Source organism: Colius striatus, chromosome 3, assembly GCF_028858725.1.
Source record: "Colius striatus isolate bColStr4 chromosome 3, bColStr4.1.hap1, whole genome shotgun sequence".
NCBI lineage: Eukaryota > Metazoa > Chordata > Aves > Coliiformes > Coliidae > Colius > Colius striatus.
Window position 1 is genome coordinate 12,530,851 of NC_084761.1, and position 19,596 is coordinate 12,550,446.

General features: G+C 55.3%; 2 protein-coding genes across 4 annotated transcripts in view; both read right to left on the reverse strand.

The window, feature by feature from the left end:
- Nucleotides 1–7,107, reverse strand: part of INTS1 (integrator complex subunit 1) — a 31,831-nt gene extending 24,724 nt beyond the window's left edge. For all 3 annotated transcript variants that reach the window (XM_061992585.1, XM_061992584.1, XM_061992586.1), the window contains exons 1-12: nucleotides 7,021–7,107; nucleotides 6,116–6,406; nucleotides 4,951–5,147; nucleotides 4,591–4,728; nucleotides 3,755–3,914; nucleotides 3,282–3,387; nucleotides 2,820–3,006; nucleotides 2,541–2,686; nucleotides 2,094–2,235; nucleotides 1,612–1,788; nucleotides 1,252–1,360; nucleotides 575–695 (exon numbers count right to left, since the gene is read on the reverse strand). In XM_061992585.1, the coding sequence (XP_061848569.1) occupies nucleotides 575–695; nucleotides 1,252–1,360; nucleotides 1,612–1,788; nucleotides 2,094–2,235; nucleotides 2,541–2,686; nucleotides 2,820–3,006; nucleotides 3,282–3,387; nucleotides 3,755–3,914; nucleotides 4,591–4,728; nucleotides 4,951–5,147; nucleotides 6,116–6,406; nucleotides 7,021–7,078 (1,832 nt within the window). In that variant the 5' untranslated portion in view covers nucleotides 7,079–7,107. The remainder of the gene's footprint in view (nucleotides 1–574; nucleotides 696–1,251; nucleotides 1,361–1,611; nucleotides 1,789–2,093; nucleotides 2,236–2,540; nucleotides 2,687–2,819; nucleotides 3,007–3,281; nucleotides 3,388–3,754; nucleotides 3,915–4,590; nucleotides 4,729–4,950; nucleotides 5,148–6,115; nucleotides 6,407–7,020) is intronic.
- Nucleotides 7,108–7,710: 603 nt separating this feature from the next.
- On the reverse strand, nucleotides 7,711–18,521 carry LOC104554520 (alpha glucosidase). Its single transcript, XM_061992496.1, has 20 exons — nucleotides 18,446–18,521; nucleotides 16,727–17,264; nucleotides 16,395–16,540; nucleotides 15,281–15,446; nucleotides 14,722–14,818; nucleotides 13,548–13,667; nucleotides 13,189–13,307; nucleotides 12,989–13,120; nucleotides 12,100–12,210; nucleotides 11,234–11,347; nucleotides 11,005–11,089; nucleotides 10,534–10,651; nucleotides 10,038–10,171; nucleotides 9,765–9,916; nucleotides 9,294–9,442; nucleotides 9,069–9,210; nucleotides 8,777–8,875; nucleotides 8,486–8,650; nucleotides 8,257–8,403; nucleotides 7,711–8,035 (listed from the first exon to the last, which is right to left on the reverse strand). Exons 2-20 carry the CDS (start codon nucleotides 17,252–17,254, stop codon nucleotides 7,973–7,975), a joined length of 2,787 nt encoding a protein of 928 aa, XP_061848480.1. The 5' UTR covers nucleotides 17,255–17,264; nucleotides 18,446–18,521; the 3' UTR covers nucleotides 7,711–7,972.
- Between the last annotated feature and the right edge of the window lie 1,075 nt (nucleotides 18,522–19,596).

Genomic DNA, 19,596 nt, shown 5'->3' on the forward strand with positions numbered 1-19,596 from the left:
CCAGTCTCCCCAAACTCCTGTTGATGTTTCCCACACCACACATGAAGGAGTCTCCTCAGATAAGCAAAAGCAACAGTATGAATAAGAACAGACAGGAATATAAGGTATGGGAATTGGGCTTATATTTTCAATAACCCGTCTCACTATTAACTCTGTACTGACCTGCCTGAGTAATGCCTTTTACTAGACCTCAGGATACAGTCAGAGAAGACAGCACTATCTATACAGACCTTAGTCATACACCCTGAAAAAGGATGTCAGGCCAAAGAACAAGAGGTTGGCAGGGATCATGCTTGGTCAAGTAACTGGAAATTCCCTATTGGGTGTACCCAAGTAATACAAATCAGACATATTTTCTATTATCACATATTTCTGGTGAGAAGATGCACCTACAGGAACTCCTGAGAGGGAGGGTCCCAGCCTGATCCCTGCTAAAACAGCTTCTGCTCCCTGTCTGATAAGGAAAGAGAAACCTAACCAAACCCTAGCATATCCATATATCTTCCTACTATGTCCTACCCTGTTGGGAAAGTGACTGGCTATGCACAGCAGAGGACCAGGCTGACTCTCTTACCAGTGCACATAGTCCTTTGGAGCCAGTTTACTGATAGAGGGAACAACCGTATGAAGCCACCAGACGGCATCTCGTTGGATGGCAGCAATTTGGTTTTGGAAAGAGCGCAGCACCTCCAGGTCTGAAAAACAGTCAGGTTACAAACTACACACATATCCAAGCAGGAGAGGGTGGCTGTTTCAAAAACAGATAGGAATTAGGGCTCTGAAGCATCAAAGAGGTTTATCAGACAGCCCTCACCACTGACAGCACACATACTAAGCTTTCTGACATGTGCTGCAACAAAACCCTGAGATGTAGCACTGACAAATTAGCACTGCAAGAGGACAATATCTGGGCAGTCACTTCATTGTCACTCCCAAGGGTCTGTCTTCTCAGCATTAGGTACTGGGTAATCCTTAATGGCTGCCCCTCCAGGCTCGAGGCCCCTCCACACACCATTCCCTTTCCCCAGCCTCTCAGCTGCTGCTCCCACAGGCAAAAGCAACACCCAGCCACACAAATTCCACATCTCCCAGCTCTACCAGTTTCAGGATAACAGCAAACACTCTCATGGCTCTTTCCAGAATGAAGGCTTATACCCCACCCTAACCCCAACTGCAATGCTCCCCCAGCCTCAGGGTGAAAGATCTCCCAGGCTGCCCATCTTCAGAAGGAATTTAGGTTGTTCTGCTTACTCTTTTTCTCTCCTTTGTCCCAAGCAATTCCAGCCTCCTTCACTTGGGCTGTAATACCCAGCATCATGGAGACAGCTAGCAGGTCAGTTATGTGGATGACAAACCGCTCCTTAAAAACAAAAGAATAAATTAAAAAGTAGAGTTGAATCAGCAGCACCCGAAGCTGCCTTCTGCAAAAGTGTTTCACCATCACAAGTTAAAACCATGGATGTTTGGAAACAGGATGTATGGGAGCGCTGCTAGGAATGAGGCACACAAATACTGACTTATTCAGACTACAAAGAGCAAAAGAAAGAACAGCCAGAAAAACAGAGAAGAGTCCACCCAGCACACCACTGGTACATGCAGCAGCATGAGTACCTTGAACTCCATTTCTGCATACTGGGCCTCCTTCCGTTCCTGCATAAGACCCAGACAGAAGGCCTGGAAGTTGATCTCGTGTTTTGTCTGTTTGATGATCTCTCGCAGCAGAGCCCGGGAGGCCCGCAGGTAATCGTCCTTAGTAGTCAAAAGATCCTGGAACACCATTGCTAGGTACTGAGGCCACACAGAAAGAGAAAATTTTCAGTGCATTGTAATGTATCTGCATCCACAAACCAAAAAGGGAAGGAAAGGATGCTGGTGGCGTGCCTGTCCTTCAGACCCCTAGGGCAGCTACAAGGTTTTTCTCATGAACCTTCATTGCTACAAGGTTGGTTACAAGTGTAATAACATAATTTCAAACCAGTATGATACAGACGACACAGCTGTCTGTGACAAGATCTCATTCGAGCTTCAATTCAACTAAGTCTCTGGGATGCGGTTCTGGGGTTCCCTTAAGTCACAGAAGACACGACACTCACCTTTGGAGCTTGCTCTGAGCTATGCTGGAGCACAGTATACAGGATCTGCATGTTGTTGGGATTTCTTGCATTTGATAGTTCATTGAAAATCACAAACTTAATTGTGGTGCCCAGGTTATCCCTGTGTGCATTCAGCAGCTCTCTGCAAGGAAAGATCAAAAGTATCAGAGCTGAGGTTTCATTGCAGCCAGACCCACTATTTTGATTTCTTTTCCAACTATTTAATACACAAAAGTTAAGAGAATAGAGGAGTACATATATCCAGCAATACCAAAGGACTACTGAAAGACTTCCAGGCCAATGAAATTCTTTTATATGTTACACAGAGCACCCCACTGTCCAAGTTGGTATTTAAAACCCCTATGCAGAGACACTGAGACCATCAGGGCCCTGGCACATGTTCCAGAGTTCTTTCTCTTCCCACCACTGAGCCCATCACTCACTCACCTGACACACAGCATGTAGTGGTTGAGAAGGACTTTTGGCTTGAGACGAATTTTGATGAGGTTAGAGATAACTTCCATGTCCTCTGAGCTGTGGGTGTTGCAGTTCATGCAGACTGACATCAGCAAGTCCTGAGCTGGCTTGGTTAACTGCAGAGGTAGAGCAGAAAAGCTACAGCCACTTGTCACCACAGATCAGAAACGGGCCTATAGTATGTGGCGCTCCTGCCTGGATTCCACACCACATCCAGAAGAATTGTGCTTCAACAGCTCCTGCCCTTACCTTCGGATTCTGCAGCCACATCTCCAGCCTCTGCACAGCCATCTGCCGCACCTCTTTGTAGCCACAGGCTGCTGTCAGCAGCCGAAGGAGGTTCCTGGAGACGTTGTCCATCGGCTGCCGGCGGTTGAGTTGGTCCCGCAGCATGTCCAGGACATATTCCTCCACACTCTCTGCAAGGTCGTCATACCTGGGCCACACAAACTGCATTTTATTCACTTCCACACAAGCCAAGTGCCCAGAGATCAGCATCTTTTCTTGTCTGTGGTATGTGGTGTACTGCACAAACAAACAAAATCTCTGCTTTTCTCCCAAAACCAGTTTTAATTGACGCTCAGCATCCTCCAGCCAGTGTCAAAGGATAGTCGGGGGAGAGAGGGAGCTCCCTGCCACAGCACTGCAGGAGTGGGTGAGCACAGACACATCTGCCACTTGGCTATGTGAAGAGAGGAAGAGGCACTGTACCTGGGCATGAGCTGGCCCTCCTGCTCCGGGCTCATTTTCTCCTCTGCAATCAGCAGCTCGCTCTGGCTGTCTTCCTCCTCTGTCATGGAAGGGTGTGGGCTGCTCCCTAAGACAGACCAGCACACAGCACACTTCCTGAGTCTGCTCCTCTTTCTAGAGACCACTCAACTCTTATGTATTCAGCTTCTTTCAAGGATCCCCTTCAATAACACTGAAGGAAGCCACCACTAGTTGCTTCCTCACACTGTATCACATACAAGCACACTCCCTAAGCCACTTTCACTGCCTGACCTCAAACATCCACTAGAAAAAAAAAAAAGCCCCAAAGAGAGGAAAAGCAATGCCTGCAACTCACAGTCTGGTCTATGTAGCTCCATCCAGTAACAAACTGTTTCTCACCAGTCAATACGCTCAGCCAACAGGCTCCATTCTCTCCCTCCCTCTTTGTTTCTGCTTCCCAAACGTCATCTTACCAGCACTGAGGTCCCCTCCACTGCGTCCAGCTTCCCCGTGCAAGAGCATGGTCTTAGGAGGCATCTTTGTGTTAAAAGCTGTTTGGATGTTATCCACAAATGTCTTGCAGTGAGGGCTGTCTACCCAGATGCGTTCCCCAAGGGAGTCCTCAATGTAAACCTGCAGAAGAGAAACCAAACCATGCTCAAACCCTTTCAACTTTTTCTACTGGTTAATCGGAGTATTTGTAAGCTTCCCCACTGTTTGTTTATTTTCAATATACATCTGCAAAGTAGGAAACCAGCATAACCATTGCATGGATGAAAAATAGACCAGGTGACTAAAGACAAGTCACATGAGACTGAAACCAACACGCCATCACATCCCAAGCTCTACTGAACACTGACCCTCTCAAGGAACAAAGTTGACTAAGCTTCAGTAAAGATTTTACAACTTCTACCACCAAAGTATAGAAGCTGGTCTTTTAAAAGCTTAGCTTTTTTTAGTTAATGGGCTGGTTTAATCCCCATGGACAAATGAGCAAGTAGGAAGTCTCTGTGACACCTATTTTGGTACAGGTTGTCACAGGCATCTGAGAATAGGGCAGAGATAAGGTAAGAAAAGGCAGAGGAGACAACAGCATTTCAACAACTGGTGGAGATCTGTCTTGGAAAAAAAAATCTGGTTTTCTCCCTTCTAAGTACAGCATGGGCCCAGCCTTTACTTTCTGCCCTCTCTGGAGGCAGCAGGAAGGAATCCTCTGCTGCTATCCCACCCCCCAACACAGGCTCCCTTCCCAACCCCCAGCCTGCCCACCACTGCCTCAGCCCAGCAGAAGCACCCTCAGTTCCACAACCTTGACAAAGATCTCGGGCCAGTTCTCATCCTCTTCGTAAGCTGCCATGAGAAGGTTGCAGGCTAAGACAGACACGAGGCTGTTGCCTTTGGCTTTGAAATTGATGGAAGCGTCTCTTCGGAGCAGGCTGCACAGTGCCTGGAATATCACCCATACAAAACAAAACCATCATCAGGCCATCGAGCAGAAAAGCACAGATAAAAGCTTTAGAAAAAGAAAAGCAAACTGCAGTAGCTTGCCACAGAGGTATGGTGTTTAGAGAGATATGTGGATTATGCTCTGGTCAAGGGAAACTGCAACTGTGCTCACAAGCTGGCAGCAATGACAGCCCAGTGAGTCCTGTCATAGCCCAGCCCTCACCTCAATAACCCCTTCAGTGGCAAATATGTTTGGTTTGATTTTTGCCAGGTACATGAGGCTCAGGTACAGCGTTGTATCAGGTTTGGCTCTGTTCATTTTCAGCTGCTTCACGGCTCCACACAGCACCCCTTCAATACGGTCATCGTTGCCTTCTGCTTCTGCTGCCTCGATTTCATCCAGCAGCACCGTGGGGACAACTGCAATCATCAACAGACTGGCATCAGGACTTACCCTTGTGCCAAACAACCTGCCCTGACATGCTGGCAGGGACAGTCGCCAGGAAAGAAGAGCCTGGACCAGACCACCTTTAGCCCCTGCAATGCCATTCCCCCACCCAATCACTATGACAAGTTCAGTTCCACATCTGCCAACATCCCTTGACTACTTTTCACAGTTGGACTGTGCTAGCACACTGCTCTGCAAATGTATCAAGCATCAGAAAATGGAATGATGCTTCCAAAAGCAAGCAACATTCAGATCCAGAGTCTGCTAAAGATATAAATTAAGAAAATACCACAATCCAGACTCAAAAGAGACTTTCAGTGCTGCTATTGAACAGCTGTCAGACAGGATGACCAAAACCCAGTGCAAACAGCGGAGAAGACACAAGTGTGATGTGAGCCCTACAGCTAGCAGCACATAAATGTCTGTGAGCTTTGAGAGAGGCTCCCAGGCTGAAGCTCCAGGGAAAGTCTTCTAGAGACAGTCCAGTGGAGGGCTACCAAAATTATCAGGGGACTGGAGCATCTTTCATACAGGAAAGGCTGAAGGACCTGGGGCTGTTTAGCCTGGAGAAAAGACTGAACGGGGGACCCCATCTACACTTCTAAATACCTAAAGAATGTATGTTGTAGTGCTCAGTAACATGACAGGGGGTAACAGGTACAAGGTAGAACACAGGAAGTTCCACTTCAACGTGAGGAGAAAATTCTTTGCTGTTGAGGTGAGGGATCCCTGGCACAGGCTGCCCAGGGAGGGTGTGGAGTCTCCTTCTCTGGAGGTTCCCAAACCCATCTGGATGTGCTCCTGTGTGACCCGATGGAGGGGAATCTGCTTTAGCAGGGTGTTGGACTGGATGAGCTCTAGAGGTCCCTTCCAGCCCCCACCATTCTGTGACTCTATGAAAGGTACATCAAAGTAGGGCAGAAGCACAGCAAGGCCTCACCTTCGATGGGGATGACAGAGGGTTCCTTGATGGAGGGCGAAATGGCGCGCTTCTCTGCCACAGCCGCCTCTGCCAGACGTCCCAGGGCACTGAGGGGAGGCGTGGAGGACAGCTTGGGGCGCTTGGTCAGGCCAGTGAGCCCCGCCGGGCCCGCCAAGGCGGCAGCCGCATCCCGCTTGCGCTCGGAGGGCAGCCCGGGTGGGGTCGGCTTCAGCAGCGTGACGGCAGCTTTGCCCTCGCTGCTCTGCCCCTTGGAGCCCAGCGCGATGAAGTCTCCCGGCGGCGGGTGTGCTGCAGGGGGCACAGAGCAAGGTGTGGCGGTGAAACCAGAGGCACAACCAAGGGAAGAACAGATTTGCCCGTCTGACAGGCAAGGTAAGTGAGTCTTCATGAGGAACAGACTCCCTTTGCATGGTTAGTACACAAACGACAGGAGACAGAGCCCTTGGTGTAACCTGCTCCAAGGAGGTGAGTGTGTGAGCTGAAGGGGAAGGTGGGTGCCGGTCTGCACGGAGCAGCGTGACAAAGCAGACACTGCAGAAATAGCAGAGCTGTGACCACGAACGGACACACGAAGCTGAAGTCCATCTCCAGTGACCAGCAGAGACCTTTCCGCAAGCTCAGCGCCCGTGTGAGGCAGTTCGGCCGTGCATTAGCATATGCATGAGGCTGCTATGAATATTCACTTCCCTCCTGCATACAACGAGCGTTCCGCTGAGCGAGGGGGAGCGCTGCCCCGGGCACGCAGCGCTGCGATTAGCCCGTGGCGGCTCTCTCGGCCATCACTCGCTCCGGAGAGCTTTCTCGGTTACGATTTCCGGTAACAACAGCACCAGCCCGCGGCCCCCGCCCCGTTCCCGTTCTCCCGCCCGGTGGCGGAGCGGCCGCAGCCCGCCGGGACTCACCCGAGGGCTTGGGCACGGCGCTGGGCCGCCGCACGGCCGCTGCCTTCGGCCGGTTCATGGTGCCGCCGCCGCCGCCGCCGCCGCCCGCAGCCGGAAACGGCGCGACGCATCCCGCCCCCGCGGCGGAACTGGAGAGCGCGCGCCCCCGCCTCCGCCGCCACGCGGAACAGCGCCGCCCGGTGGCGGGAGGGCGCGGAGCGGCGCGGCGGTGGCGCCCCCCAGCGGTTTGCGGCGGACACCGCGGGCAGGGCAGGGGGGAGCAGGACGGGGCGAGTGCGGGGGCTGAGGCCAGAGAGGGGCTGCAGCGGCTGGGACCGGGGCTGTTCGGCGGCACTGGGACCGGGGGGGGCTGGGATCGGAGAGGGGAGTCGAGGGGATAGGATGGGCAATAGGGGCAGGAGGGGCACAGAGCGGGGACTGCAGGTGGGGTCTGGGGCCGTGGAGCTGGAACCAGCGGCTGACACGGGGAGCAGGTCTGAGGCTGGGGGCTGGAACTGGGGGACGGGGCTTGGGGCGGAGAGGTGGGGCTGCACTCTGGAGGACTTGGATTCAGGCTGAAACTCAGCAGCTGAGACTGAGGAGATGGAATCGGGGACTGAAACTCAGACACCCCATGGCAACCGGCTGACCCACAGCCTTTGCCCCCTCCACACCACCACCCCCATCCCCACATCACACTCCCAGGACAAGCTCTACACGTGCCTTTATTGCAGCAGGAACCACGGGTACCCACACCTTGACCCACACCGCCCACCCAGGAGCACACAGGGGGCACCCAGCAGCCTGCCCCACGTCCCTTTATCTCCAGCTGTGCTGGAGGGAGCTGCACAGCAGCAGGGGACAGTCCCCACTGCCTCCTCCACGGTGACATCCCGGCCTCGAGGGCTGCAGCACAAAGCATCTCCTGGACAAGCGATCTTGGTGAGGTTGGGGTGACCCTGTGGCCTCTCACTCACAGCCACTGCAGGGAGAAGCCCTGGTTGAGGCCGAGGCCAAGGTCACTCACAGTGAGAACCTGTGGGATGAGATGAAACATTTTTGGGTCCAGCCTTGGCTGGGGAGGGATGCACAGCATCCTTTTCCCTACTCAGCTTGGCTGAGCTCCACTCCCCTTGAACCCTGACATGGCAGAAAAGCCACCCTAGAATCTTCACCCACCACAGCCACCAACCCTGTGACAAGCCCTGGGGAAGAAGAGAGGGAAGAATGACACAAGACCCCAAGATGGGACTGTACCTGATTGTCCAGATAGGAGAAGGTCTTTGCCTGGCCATTCAGAAGGACCTTACTGGGCCGCTCCTGCACCCCAAGGATCCTCAGCGTGCCAATGGTGACCTTGGGGGCCTCAGTGCCGGCATGGAGTACGGTGGAGGTGAAGTTATTCTACAGGAGGGGATGGAATGAGGTCAAAGTGGCCAGGTGTTATGAGACCCCCACCAGCCCTGCCCCACACACCACATCCCACCTGTGTGGCATTGAACACCAGGTAAAAGTAGCTGCCCCGCTCAAAGGTGTCCAGGCTCTCTCCGTCATCCCAGAAGAGGTCCCCCCAGGCAGTAGCACTCTGGGACAAGGCCACAATGAGGAGCAGGGGATTCCCTCGGGTTACCACGCTGGTGGTCCCTGGTTTCTGGGGTTCAAAGATATGGGTGTTGTAGAGTTGTGAGGACCCAGGACAGAGGCCCAGGAGTTGAAGTGCTGGTGGGGACACACATGATGTAGACAGACCCTGGGGAGGTGGTGGGTAGGCACTTACCTGGGTGGGCAGGATGGAACCCTCACGGACATGCAAGTTGAGGTGCTCCAGAGGGGCCAACATGTTCAGCATCTCCCCGCTGCTGTTGACTGAGGAGCCCTGGGCAGGAGGCAAGAGACGTGAGCACGAGGAGTTCAGGGGCACAGCGGAGGGGCTCAGGCTCATGTCTGGGCAGCAGCCACTCATTCCTGCTCAGGGCTCATTGCGCTCTGCCGTGGCTTCCCATCCACAGTGCCAAGATAGCCGAGCAGGGACCACCCGACCCCCAGCTGAGAACTGCGGTGCTGCTCACCGTGTAGAAGTCGTACCACACGCCTCGGGGGACATAGCCTGTGACCGAGTTCACCCCAGGCTCCAGCACTGGCGTCACCAGCAGGCCCCGGCCCCACAGGAACTGCCTATCCAGCCCCAAGGTGGCTGAATCCCGGGGGAACCTGCGGTGGGATAGAGATGCTGCTTGGATCGGCCCGTGATCCAGCCCAAGCGTCTCCCCAGCTCGCAGCAGCGATGCTCTTACTCAAAGAACACGGGCCGGGCAACAGTGTCCCCTTGCAGGTGAGCACGGTGGAAAAGGGTGTAGAGGAAGGGCAGGAGGGAGTAGCGGATCAGCAGCACGTCCTTCATGGCTGTCCTCGCTGCAGGGCTGAACACTGTTGGGTCCTGAGCCTGGGGGATGATGTAGGGAGTCAGCCCAACCCACACCCCACCAGGCATCCTCACTGACCCTGACCCGCTGCATCCCACATCACAGCATCATAGAATCATAGAATGGTAGGGGTTGGAAGGGACCTTTAGAGATCATCCAGACCAAACCCCTTGCAAAAGCAGGTTCACCTAGACCAGGTCGCATAGGAACGTGTCCAGGCAAGTCTTGAAGACCTCCAAGGAAGGAGACTCCACACCTTCCCTGGCTGATGTCCCTCCTTCCCCATCCCAATTCCTGCAGCCCACCCCTGGGATGCCTCCCACCGAGCACACTGCCCTCCACCTTCTCGTTCTGGGTGTTGTGGTTGCGAGCGAAGGGGTAGAAGGCTCCAAGCTGCATCCAGCGGGTGCACAGCTCCTCCGAGGTGCTGCCAGAGAAGCCGCAGATGTCTGCTCCCACCAGCGGGATGCCAAATAGGCTGAAGCTCAGCAGCCCTGAGGGCAGGGATGATCAGCGGGGCACAGGGAGTTCTGGAGATGTCTCCGAACAAGCAGAAAGCTCGAAAGAGCCAGGGGTGCTCGATGGGAATGTCTGTGTGCAGCCCATGACACCCACCTGGGATGGAGTAATACATGTCCTTCCACTGGCTCCGGTTGTCTCCCAGCCAGTGCCCCGAGTACCGGCCCTGGCTGGGGAAGGTGGAGCGAGAGATGATGAAGGGGCGCTTCCCCCGGATCCGGATCAAGGCGCTGGAAAACAACAGGGAGGGCCAAGGGGAGGAGGTGAGAGCAGCCTCCCAGGAGTTCACCTTACCCCACAACAGTGGAGTGAGAGGCCTAGTCCCATGGCAGCCCTGCAGTGCCAGAGGGTCAGGCCAAGAAGGACGGCAAAGACTCAGCATCAGGACCAGCCTTGTCCACCCTTCCCTCCCAGAGCAGTGCCAGCTCCCTTCTTCTGCTGAGTTATTCCCATCCCAGAGGCCATGAGCAGCCAAAGTACCTCCCTTTCGGGTCAGGCACTCAAATCTCCACCCCTTCCCTATACAGCCCTGAGCAGCAGGATTTTGTCCCATCCCATCCCCAGGCTAGCGGGAAGCAGGATGCTCAGGTACCTTGCTGTGGCTTTGGCTTCCATCAGCCCATAGAGGTTGTGGAGGTTGTAGTGCACAGAGGCTTTCTGCTTCGCTGAGGCACACACTGTCTTTGCAAAGAGGGACTCACCCAGCACAGCTGCAGGAGGGAGAGCTCCCGTTGGCACACAGTGGTGGAGGGGTGCGGGGGACACAGGCCTCCCCCATGCTTGCTGTTTCTGGGTCAGCCCTCCCACACACAGAAGATAGTCATTGCTGCCAACCCAGTGCTGCAAAATCATGCAGAGGGTCCCATCCTGTACCCTGACATGGCTCTGACAAGCATGTGAGGTTTGGGCATAGATGCTGACACATGCAAGTAGGGATGGAGGTGTTCAGGGTGTAAAATAGAGACAAAATGTCCCTTAAAAATGATTTTCTCCTATCACATTTGGTTGATCTCAAGCACGCAGTACCTGCCAGCACAGCCTTGTACTTCATCTCTCTCCTTACCTGGCATGTAGGGTGGGCTGTCGAGCTCTCCTGGGGGGCAGCCATCTTCAGATCCATCCATGAAGTTGGATGGTTCATTCATGTCCTAAGCAAATAAAATAGTGAAGCAATTTCAGGGGGGAGCTTTTGGAGAAGCTGCATTTTGGGGACGGACAGTCCTGCCAGGACACACACCGGGTGTGAGCTGAGCTGCTGCCACAGGGTGACCTGAAGGCAAGGAGGCACTTACAATCCAGAGACCGTCGAAGGGCACGTGGGCATGGACACGCTGCAGGTTCTCCAGCCACCACTGGTGTGTGTCTGGGTTGGAGAAGTCTGGGAAGGCGGTGAAGCCAGGCCAGACCTGTGGGGATCACCACAAAACCAGGGGCTCAGCCAGCAGGTGATATGTAGGGGATCACCATGGGGAACAGGGTGCCACAGAGGTGTGAGCATGCAGAAGGACTGGGGGTGAAGCAGGCAATAAACCAAAAGATAAATGCAGGCCAATTGCTTTGAGTGCTGCTGCTGCACACAGCATCCCTCCTGCCTCCACAGCACCCAGGAGCAGTGGGGTGCTGAGTAGTCCCCCACGGCCCAGTGGGCAGTGGCAGCTGATGGAGCAGCTGCTCTGTCCCCCTCTCACACAAGCCCTGACACCATCTAGCCCAGGCTACATGAGAGAAGAGCTGCAATTTCTCCAGTTTTTCTCCATGAATTTTAGCTGATTCATTTTTCCCCATGTTCTCAGGCTACAGCAAAAGCCCCTTGTAAATGGCAAAGAAGAGCTGGTGGGAGTAAATGCTGGTGGGGACAGACTGGGAGCAAAATGCTGTGGAGCAGATCTAGAGGCACATGTCCATCCACACAACCTCCCCCCAGCCCCAGAAACAAGAGAGAGAGATCAGGTGATCAGCTTCAGGCAGCACTGCTGACTTCCTTAAGCTCATATGACTCCCACAGGCTCCTCTGCTGGGGCAGGGGCTGGGTCCCAGGGCCTGGGAAGCCAAGGGCTGAGCCAGGCTCTGGCAGCCATGAGCTGCTTGGCTTTCCCTCCAGCACCAGGGATGAAATCCCAACCTTGCTATTGCACAACCTCGCCCCGGAGCTCCTCACCTGCCCGATGAGCGGCTGCCCTTGGGTGGTGTTGAGGAACAAGCCCCGTCTCAAGCCTTCATCGAAAGGCCAGTAGGAGCCATGAGGCCTGGTGCTGCTGATGCCAGGATCCTGGGGATGAAGCAGAGGGCTAGTGCCATTCCCAGCAGACCGAGGCCCCTTTCCCCCACCAGACCGGTGTGACTCAGAGGACAACCCAGAGGGGGTGAGCCAGAGCCCACACATGGCGGCTGTCTCTCCCATGGGGAACAGAAACTTGTTTCAACGCTTCCAGGCATGTTTTCTGAAATGCCACTTCTGCAAGTCCCCGGGACTGGTTAGGGTGTTTTGGGGAGGGGAGGGGACAAATACAAGAAATTTTGTGCTTATGCAAGAAATGTCGGGTCACGGGCAGGCTGGGGCTACAGTGGGGAGTTAACAGGGAGGGAACCTGACCTTTCCATCCCCAGGACACCTCTGTCCCTACCACCTCCAGCAAGCAGAACCTGCACCCCCGTTCCTTGCAGAGGGAAGAAGGGAGATCACAGTCAGGTCATGAGATCCCAGCACTCGTGGGGATGCGGGGGCACCAGAGCAGAGCATCCACGAGTTAAACAGCCTGACTTACAGTTCCTCCATTCTTTCACCCATGAGGGAGAGGGGCATCCTAGTACTCCAGCAGCAGACAGGAGCCCAGCATGGGAACGTGGCCTGTGTGTCTCCACAGTCCCTGTGTTAGGGGGATCTCCAGTGGCAGTTTACAGCTGCCTGCCCAGCACTAGGGACCAGCCTCAGATAAAAATGCCCAGGGCCAGGGATGGTCAGCTGGGACCATGCTCCTCTCTTGCACCTCTGTCTTATGTCCCAGCTCTGCAGCCAAGACTGCACAGCGGGAGAGAAAAGGAAGTACCAAGATCATCACGTAGTGCTGTCTGTGTTTGTGGAGGTCTTCCACCAGTGAGGGCAGGGAGGCAAATTTCTGGGGATCAAAGGTGAAGTCCCGGTACCCATCCATGTAATCGATGTCATTCCACTGTGCATCCTGCGAGACAGAGGCTCAGAGAAGGGCGACGGAGCCCAGACCCTCCCTCTACGGGTCCAAGGGGTTACCTGGGGGATCTGGTAGTTCCTCATGGCTCTCACAGTCTGCCAGGTCTCATTGCTGGACCCGTAGCCCCAGCGGCAGAGGTGGAAGCCGAGTGCCCAGAGGGGAGGCATGGCCGGGAAACCTGCACAGGAGAGTGGGAGAGTGGAGGGGTTGTCTCCAGGCAACAGTGGCATCTCCAAAGGATGGGAAGGGAAGGGGAGGGGAGAAAGGTGATTTCTGACCCCTGATGTGCTGGGAGGGCTGGGGATGGGATGGCTGGGGATCACTGAGCCCTCCCCAGCTGGGAAAGCTGGGGAGAGACAGGGATGGGGGCATGAAGAAGGTGCCCACAGATGGCCACTTTTGAGGCAAGGGCACTTACCTATCACCTGCTGGTACTGCTGGATGACCATGTTGGGATCTGGTCCCAGGAAGATGTAAAAATCCAGCACCCCGCCAATGGTCCTCCAGGTCAGGCCCGGAGCAGGTTGCAGGGCCACCTCTTTGGGAATTGGGGGGAAGAAAAAAAGATAGTTACATTTAGGAAGCAACCCCCAGACCTTGACCCCGATGGCAAAGAGCAGGCAACTCTCAGTCTCCATCATGGGAATGGAGAAATCCCTGCCTGTGGGTGATCCACTGAGCTCAGTAGATGCTAAATGGGCATCTGGAGGCTTAAATCATTGCAGTCTGGGGAGATCACTGGTTTATGTGGGAAAATAGTTGGCTGTCTTTAAAATTTGCTCTTTAAGCTCAAAACTGCACCATTCTCCCAGCTTCCACTGAGACACCAAGCGCATGCAGGGCTTTGCATCACACCCTCCCTCAAAATCTTCAATAAGTGAAGCAAGAGCTACTCTACAAGCAATTGTGTGGGAGCAAGGGCTTTCCTGAGAAGGGCTTCTCACAGGAATGAGCCCTCAAACCTCAGCTCAGGTGGCTGCATCTCCCGTGAACTCCTCCTCAGGAGCATCGCTGCAATAAAGCAGAGCACAGATGGAGCTCCGAGAGCCCCAGTGTGCGTAGCATCACCCCTGCTGGCTGCAAGCTGTGGGGGCTGTGGTGGGTGGGTGTGCACTGGTGCCCTTCCCCACACAGCAGGAGCCCATGGGAGCTGCTGCCTTCTCAGCTGGCACACATGGGCCAGGCTGGGCTGATTCCATCCCGTGGCCGCAGCCGGTGCGGCATAGCCAAGCAGCGCACGGGCAGCAGCCGGCGTCATTCCCGGCTGCTGCTCCCGCTGGCACCTGGGGGCAAGGCTGGTTTGGGAGGAGGGGGAGCAGGCACAGACCCGCATGCGAGGGACTTGCTTTTCTGACAGCAATTCGACAGCTGGGTGTGTGGTTAAACTGCTTGGCAGTTGCTAAAGAGCCTCGCTGTAGCCAGGAAACAGATGGCTATGCTCAATAACGGAGCCATCAAACCACATCTTTCCCTTTTACGGCTTCCTCTCGCCCTAAGTTCCAGAACCGGCCACTCCAGCAGCTTCCATCTCCCCCCACCTATTTGGTCCTCCTCCAGGGACAAAGAGGCCTGGGGTCTCCTGGGACACCTACCCATTGCGTTGCTGTTGAGGAGGAAAACCCCGTGAGCATCTCCACCCTCCTCCATCAGCAGGTAGAAGGGGTGAGCACCGTAGAGGTTGAATGATTCCTACAAAGAGGAGGTGCCAGGTGAGAGAGCCAGCTCCCACATCACCAGGGGCAAATAAATGTCCTCAAGTTACATCTGCTGCCACCTCCTAACCAGGCATCTGTCACCTCCCGTGGAGGGATGATGGTTTCAGACCATAGGAGGCTGCTTCTTCGTTGCAGCTTAAGGGCTGCTCCCAAGCTGGGCTGAGTGAGGGGAAACCTCCTGCCTCACCACAACCTGTTGCATGAGCACAGGGTGGAGCGGAAAACGCCTGGAGCCCTCAGAGTACCAAGAGCATTTTGCAATTGCTCTGAAATCCTCCCTGGCACATATCTGCCCATCATCCTCCACCACCCACTGCCTCTCCCAGTGCTGCTGCCCACCCTCCTGTTGTGTTTTCCCAGGGCTTGCCCAACGCACTAGAGAGCAATACCCCTGTTCTCGCCTCCTGCACCCCTGTGAGGAGTGGTAAGATGGTACCGTGGGAGGGACATCACGGGCCCAGAGCGTGAGGGTGTTCCAATCTAGGCTGTGCAGGAGAGAACCGCGGTGCTCCCCTAGCCCGTAGAGGAACTGGGACGGGAGCAATGTGGATATCTGGAGAAACTGGTCAGCGAAGATCAAGGGGGCCACAGTGGTGTTGAGCCTGCCAGGATGACACCAAGGGAGACAGAGGGTCAAGAGAGGATACTGGGATCCATTGCAAGCTATTTCCCCATCAACAATTTACCCCTTGCCCCTCAAAGCATCCCAAGGGCCAGTGCAGCAGCAGATGTCCCACCCAGCATACAGCCCCAACACTTTGGCCCAGGCAGCAAATTTGAGTGCGGATGGATGTGAGGCCCAAGCCTGACCCAGTCTGACCCAGCACCCTGCAGCCTTGCCTTTGACACCAGAAGTTTCCACTCAGGGTGTTGTTAACCACCGAGGTGATATGGTGGTGGATTTCTCAGCCTGTTGTCACTGATAAGCAGCTCTCAAGTAAAGGACAGACCACGAGCAACAGCAAATGGGAAGGAGAAGGAAAGGATGGGATCCCAAAACACCCTAACCACAGATTAACTGGCTGCTGGCGCTCATCGACGGCTTAGTGTGGGAGGTAACTGAGAGCAGCGCAGCAGCAAAGCCACTTGCAGTCCTTATCCCAAAATAGGCTGGTGCTGTGGATGTTCTCACACCTTGGGCAGCCACGGAAACCCAAAAGCAAGGTCAAATAGGCAAAGACACAACCCTTTAGTAGCCCTTTCCCTGAATCACCGGGTCGCTTACTGGTGACAGGCTGGGGATATGCACAGTGTTTGGCTGCTGTAGGACCTGGCAAAGAATTGCGGCACTGGGAGTATTTTGGAGAGCTGCTGATCCTACCCAGCCCTGTCAGGGCCACAGCAAGCATGTGTCCAGCCCGCAGGGCCGGGAAACCATGTGTTGCTGCACCCTCACGTGAGCACTGCTGGAGGGGCCAAGGTGAAGGCCTGAGGATCACACAGCATGGTTTTTCCTAAGGAAAAAACCCTGGAGGGTACACCAGAGCTTGCCTATCATGGGATGAGCTTTTTCCCACCCATCACAGAATGCGGAGGAAGTGGGTTCTTACAGCACTGTCCCTGTCGTCTTGCGCCGCAGCAGCACCCCAAAGGGGTCCTGGGAGAAGTCCAGGCTGTAGATGGGGTTTTCTGCTTTCTTCATTGACCGGGGAACATCAAGGGGAACCTCATACCGTGGGTTGGCTGCATCTGTTATCTGCAAAAGGGAAAATCACCAACAAAGCAAGAGGGCAAAGAATTGGAGCTGTTTGTTGGACACATACAGCCATGCTTGGAGCACAGTAGCTTTCGGGCACGGCCTCAGCAGGGGAAAGTCACCCATGGGATGGAGGGTGCAGCGGTGCAGGAGCATAGTCTGGAGGGCAGCCAGTGGGAAGCTCACCTTGATGTGCAGCCGTGTGTCCGTCTCAAACTCCACATCTAACCTCAGCATCTCAATGTCTTGCGGATAATAAGCCTTCTGCTTCCGCACCAGCAATCCCACCATGCCCAGTGCTGTCTGGTTGAGGCTCTCCAGGGTGTAGCTGGGGAAGTCGGGGGGGTAGAAGCACCAGGGAACCCCCTGCTTGCCCCTGGTTGGTGGGGGCGTCTCGATGAAGCAGCATCCTCGGCTTTCACAGAGCTGCTGGGTCACCACCACTTGCCGTTCTGGGTAGCAGTCAAAGCGGTGGCTTTCAGGTACCAGGAGGCATTTGGGAGGTGGCACAGGTCCAGGCCAGCCCCTTGACACTTGCTGCAGCACCCAGACGGTGATGGAGCTCAGCAGCACGGCGGCTACCAGCAATCCACTGCCCACCCACCACGGGGCCAGCTTCCCACGGCCGGCAGGCAGCGGGGCAGCCTCTTCTTCCTCCGCCCGGCACGCTGCCACCTGCGGCACCGTTGTCGTCAGCTTCTGGTACGACTTCATTGTCCTGGTGCTGCAGAGAGCGGGGAGATGGAGGCAGGTGTGAAGGAGCCAGAAGGGGAGAGCTGAACCAAGTCTTCAGGATGGTTTCCCCACTCCTGACACCCATGCTTCAGGCAGAGCCTGCCCACCTCCGCACCCTGCACCATGAAGTCTGCACCCTCGGCCAAAATGCATATGGCAAGTTCAACAAAGTGTGGCATTGCCAGGGGCAGGGGTCCTGACCTTGCTGGAGTGTGGGGAGATGCTGGCACACAACTCTTCACCAGCCCAAGGGACCAGTCATCTGAACCCCACCTGCTCTCAGGACGTGGCTGAGTAGGGACCTTCATGGAGCTTTTCTAGGTCCGAATTTACGCGCTGCAGCTTTTCTGGAAGCTGCAAGCAAAACCGAGCTCCCTGTGCCCGCTGGAACAGAGCCGAGGTGCTGGGAGCCGCGGCTCTGAGACGCAAAGCATCCTTTGCTTTGAGCATCCTCTGCTCCAGGCATTCTCTGTCATCACCCAAAGCCCTGAGTCAGAGGTTTTAGCCTCTGAGAGGGCTGGGTAAGGGATGGCAGAGAATATGCCTTCAGCCTTTGCCTCCCACTGGTAAAATGTGATTTTAACAACCTCTCAAGCAAATGTCTCCCTGACCATAAGCAAAATCGACCCTCGGCTCCTGCTGGGTCGAGGGAACAATCTCAATATCTTCAGTAAGACACACAACTTTCTTCTCTCCATCTCCTGTGCAAGCCATCGGGCACTCAGACCCTGCCTGCCTCCACCCTGCAACTTGCAAAAGCTCAGCGAAACGCCTCCCCCCCACCGCAGGTTTTATTCCCCGGCAGCCCCCCTGCCAAAAGGGCTCAACCCGCCGGGGCCCGGCTCCGAAACCACCCCCGAGCGGCAGCGCCTGCCCCACGCAGCACCTCGGCCGGCCGCACGCGCGGGTGTCTCCGGAGTGGCCTCGCGCACCCGCCGCGGCCCACGCAGCATGCGAACCGCTGCACGCCACCGGCCCGGGCTCCCGCGCGCATGCCAGGCCCGTGCGCCCGCGGGGACACCTTGCAGCGGCGCCACCCGGAGAGGGGAGCGGGGGGGGCTGGACGGGACACGCCGCCAGCGCCTGCGGCCGGCGGGTCCGCAACCCGGCACGGGGAGGGGCTCCGCGCCCAGGGCCCGCGCTGCCCAGCAGTGCCCGGCGCTTACGTACACGTGTCTCCGCTTGACATTGTAGCGGTGGCCGCGGCGGGCAGCGGGCGGCGGGCGGCGGGCGGCGGGCGCGCTCCCGGCGCTGCGGCTCTGCCTGCGCCGCCGTAAGTACCCTACAAGCCGCCCGCTCCTACCGCTCCTCTCTAGTAGCAGCGCCTTCACACACGCCTCTCCCGCGACTTAGCCGCTCACTCCTCTGTTTTGTGTACTTTGTAATACAGTTTTTAAAATAAGTATATCTAGGTTCAATGCTGTTCGAAAGCCTCTAGGTGGAGAATATGGGAGTATATCGATTTTTTTTAGGTTTTCCCCAGGCTGGATGCACACAGAGACTCACAACCCGGTGTATTAATGCCTCTTTTAGTGTGAGAGCACTTCATCCAAAGCGGCTTGAAAGAAGTGACTGTTCTGAATCCCGCACCGCTGCTTCGGGGAATTGCGGTGCTGGTGTGTTTTGAGCACACGGGGTGGGCTAGACCCACAAAACCCCACACTTCACAAAACAAAGCCCTTTTTCCACCCTTGTTTTCACCAGAGATCCTTTCTCCCGCACACTCTTGTTCATCTGTTTAACAGGTGTATGTAAGTGCACACTCCCTGGTCAGAGTTTCTACTCACAAGGTACCAGAGAGCTGCTTGTTGTTTACTATCAAAGGCCACTACCAGTCTAAAGGTCATCAGCAAAGGACAACAGACCTTTGGAGCACAGTTGCTCTCTCCACCAAATAAAAACAAAACACAGGAGCTGCCGTTGAACAGGACAATTCACCCAGAAACAGAATTTCAGGTGACATGAAACCTAACCCCCTTGCTATATGAGATTTGTCATAACCATGTTGTTACAAAGATGGGGAAAATATCTCAGTTCTGGTGAGCCCCACATGTGGAGCTGTCACCATAGACAGTGAGATCCCCATACACAAGATGCAGCCAGCCCATCCCTCCTGTCCTTGGGGACCACTGTCTTGTGGATGTCTCAGGGAGAAACCTCGGATAATTAAGGATGGCTCCAGCTACTCCTGGTTTATTACCATCCAGAGAGGGCACAGGAGCAGGTGGCCATGCTGTACACATCAGTAGCCCCCAGAGTCTCACCACCAGCACCCCTCTCCTTGCTTGTTTTGCCTCTCTGAGCCACCAGAACCCTCTCAG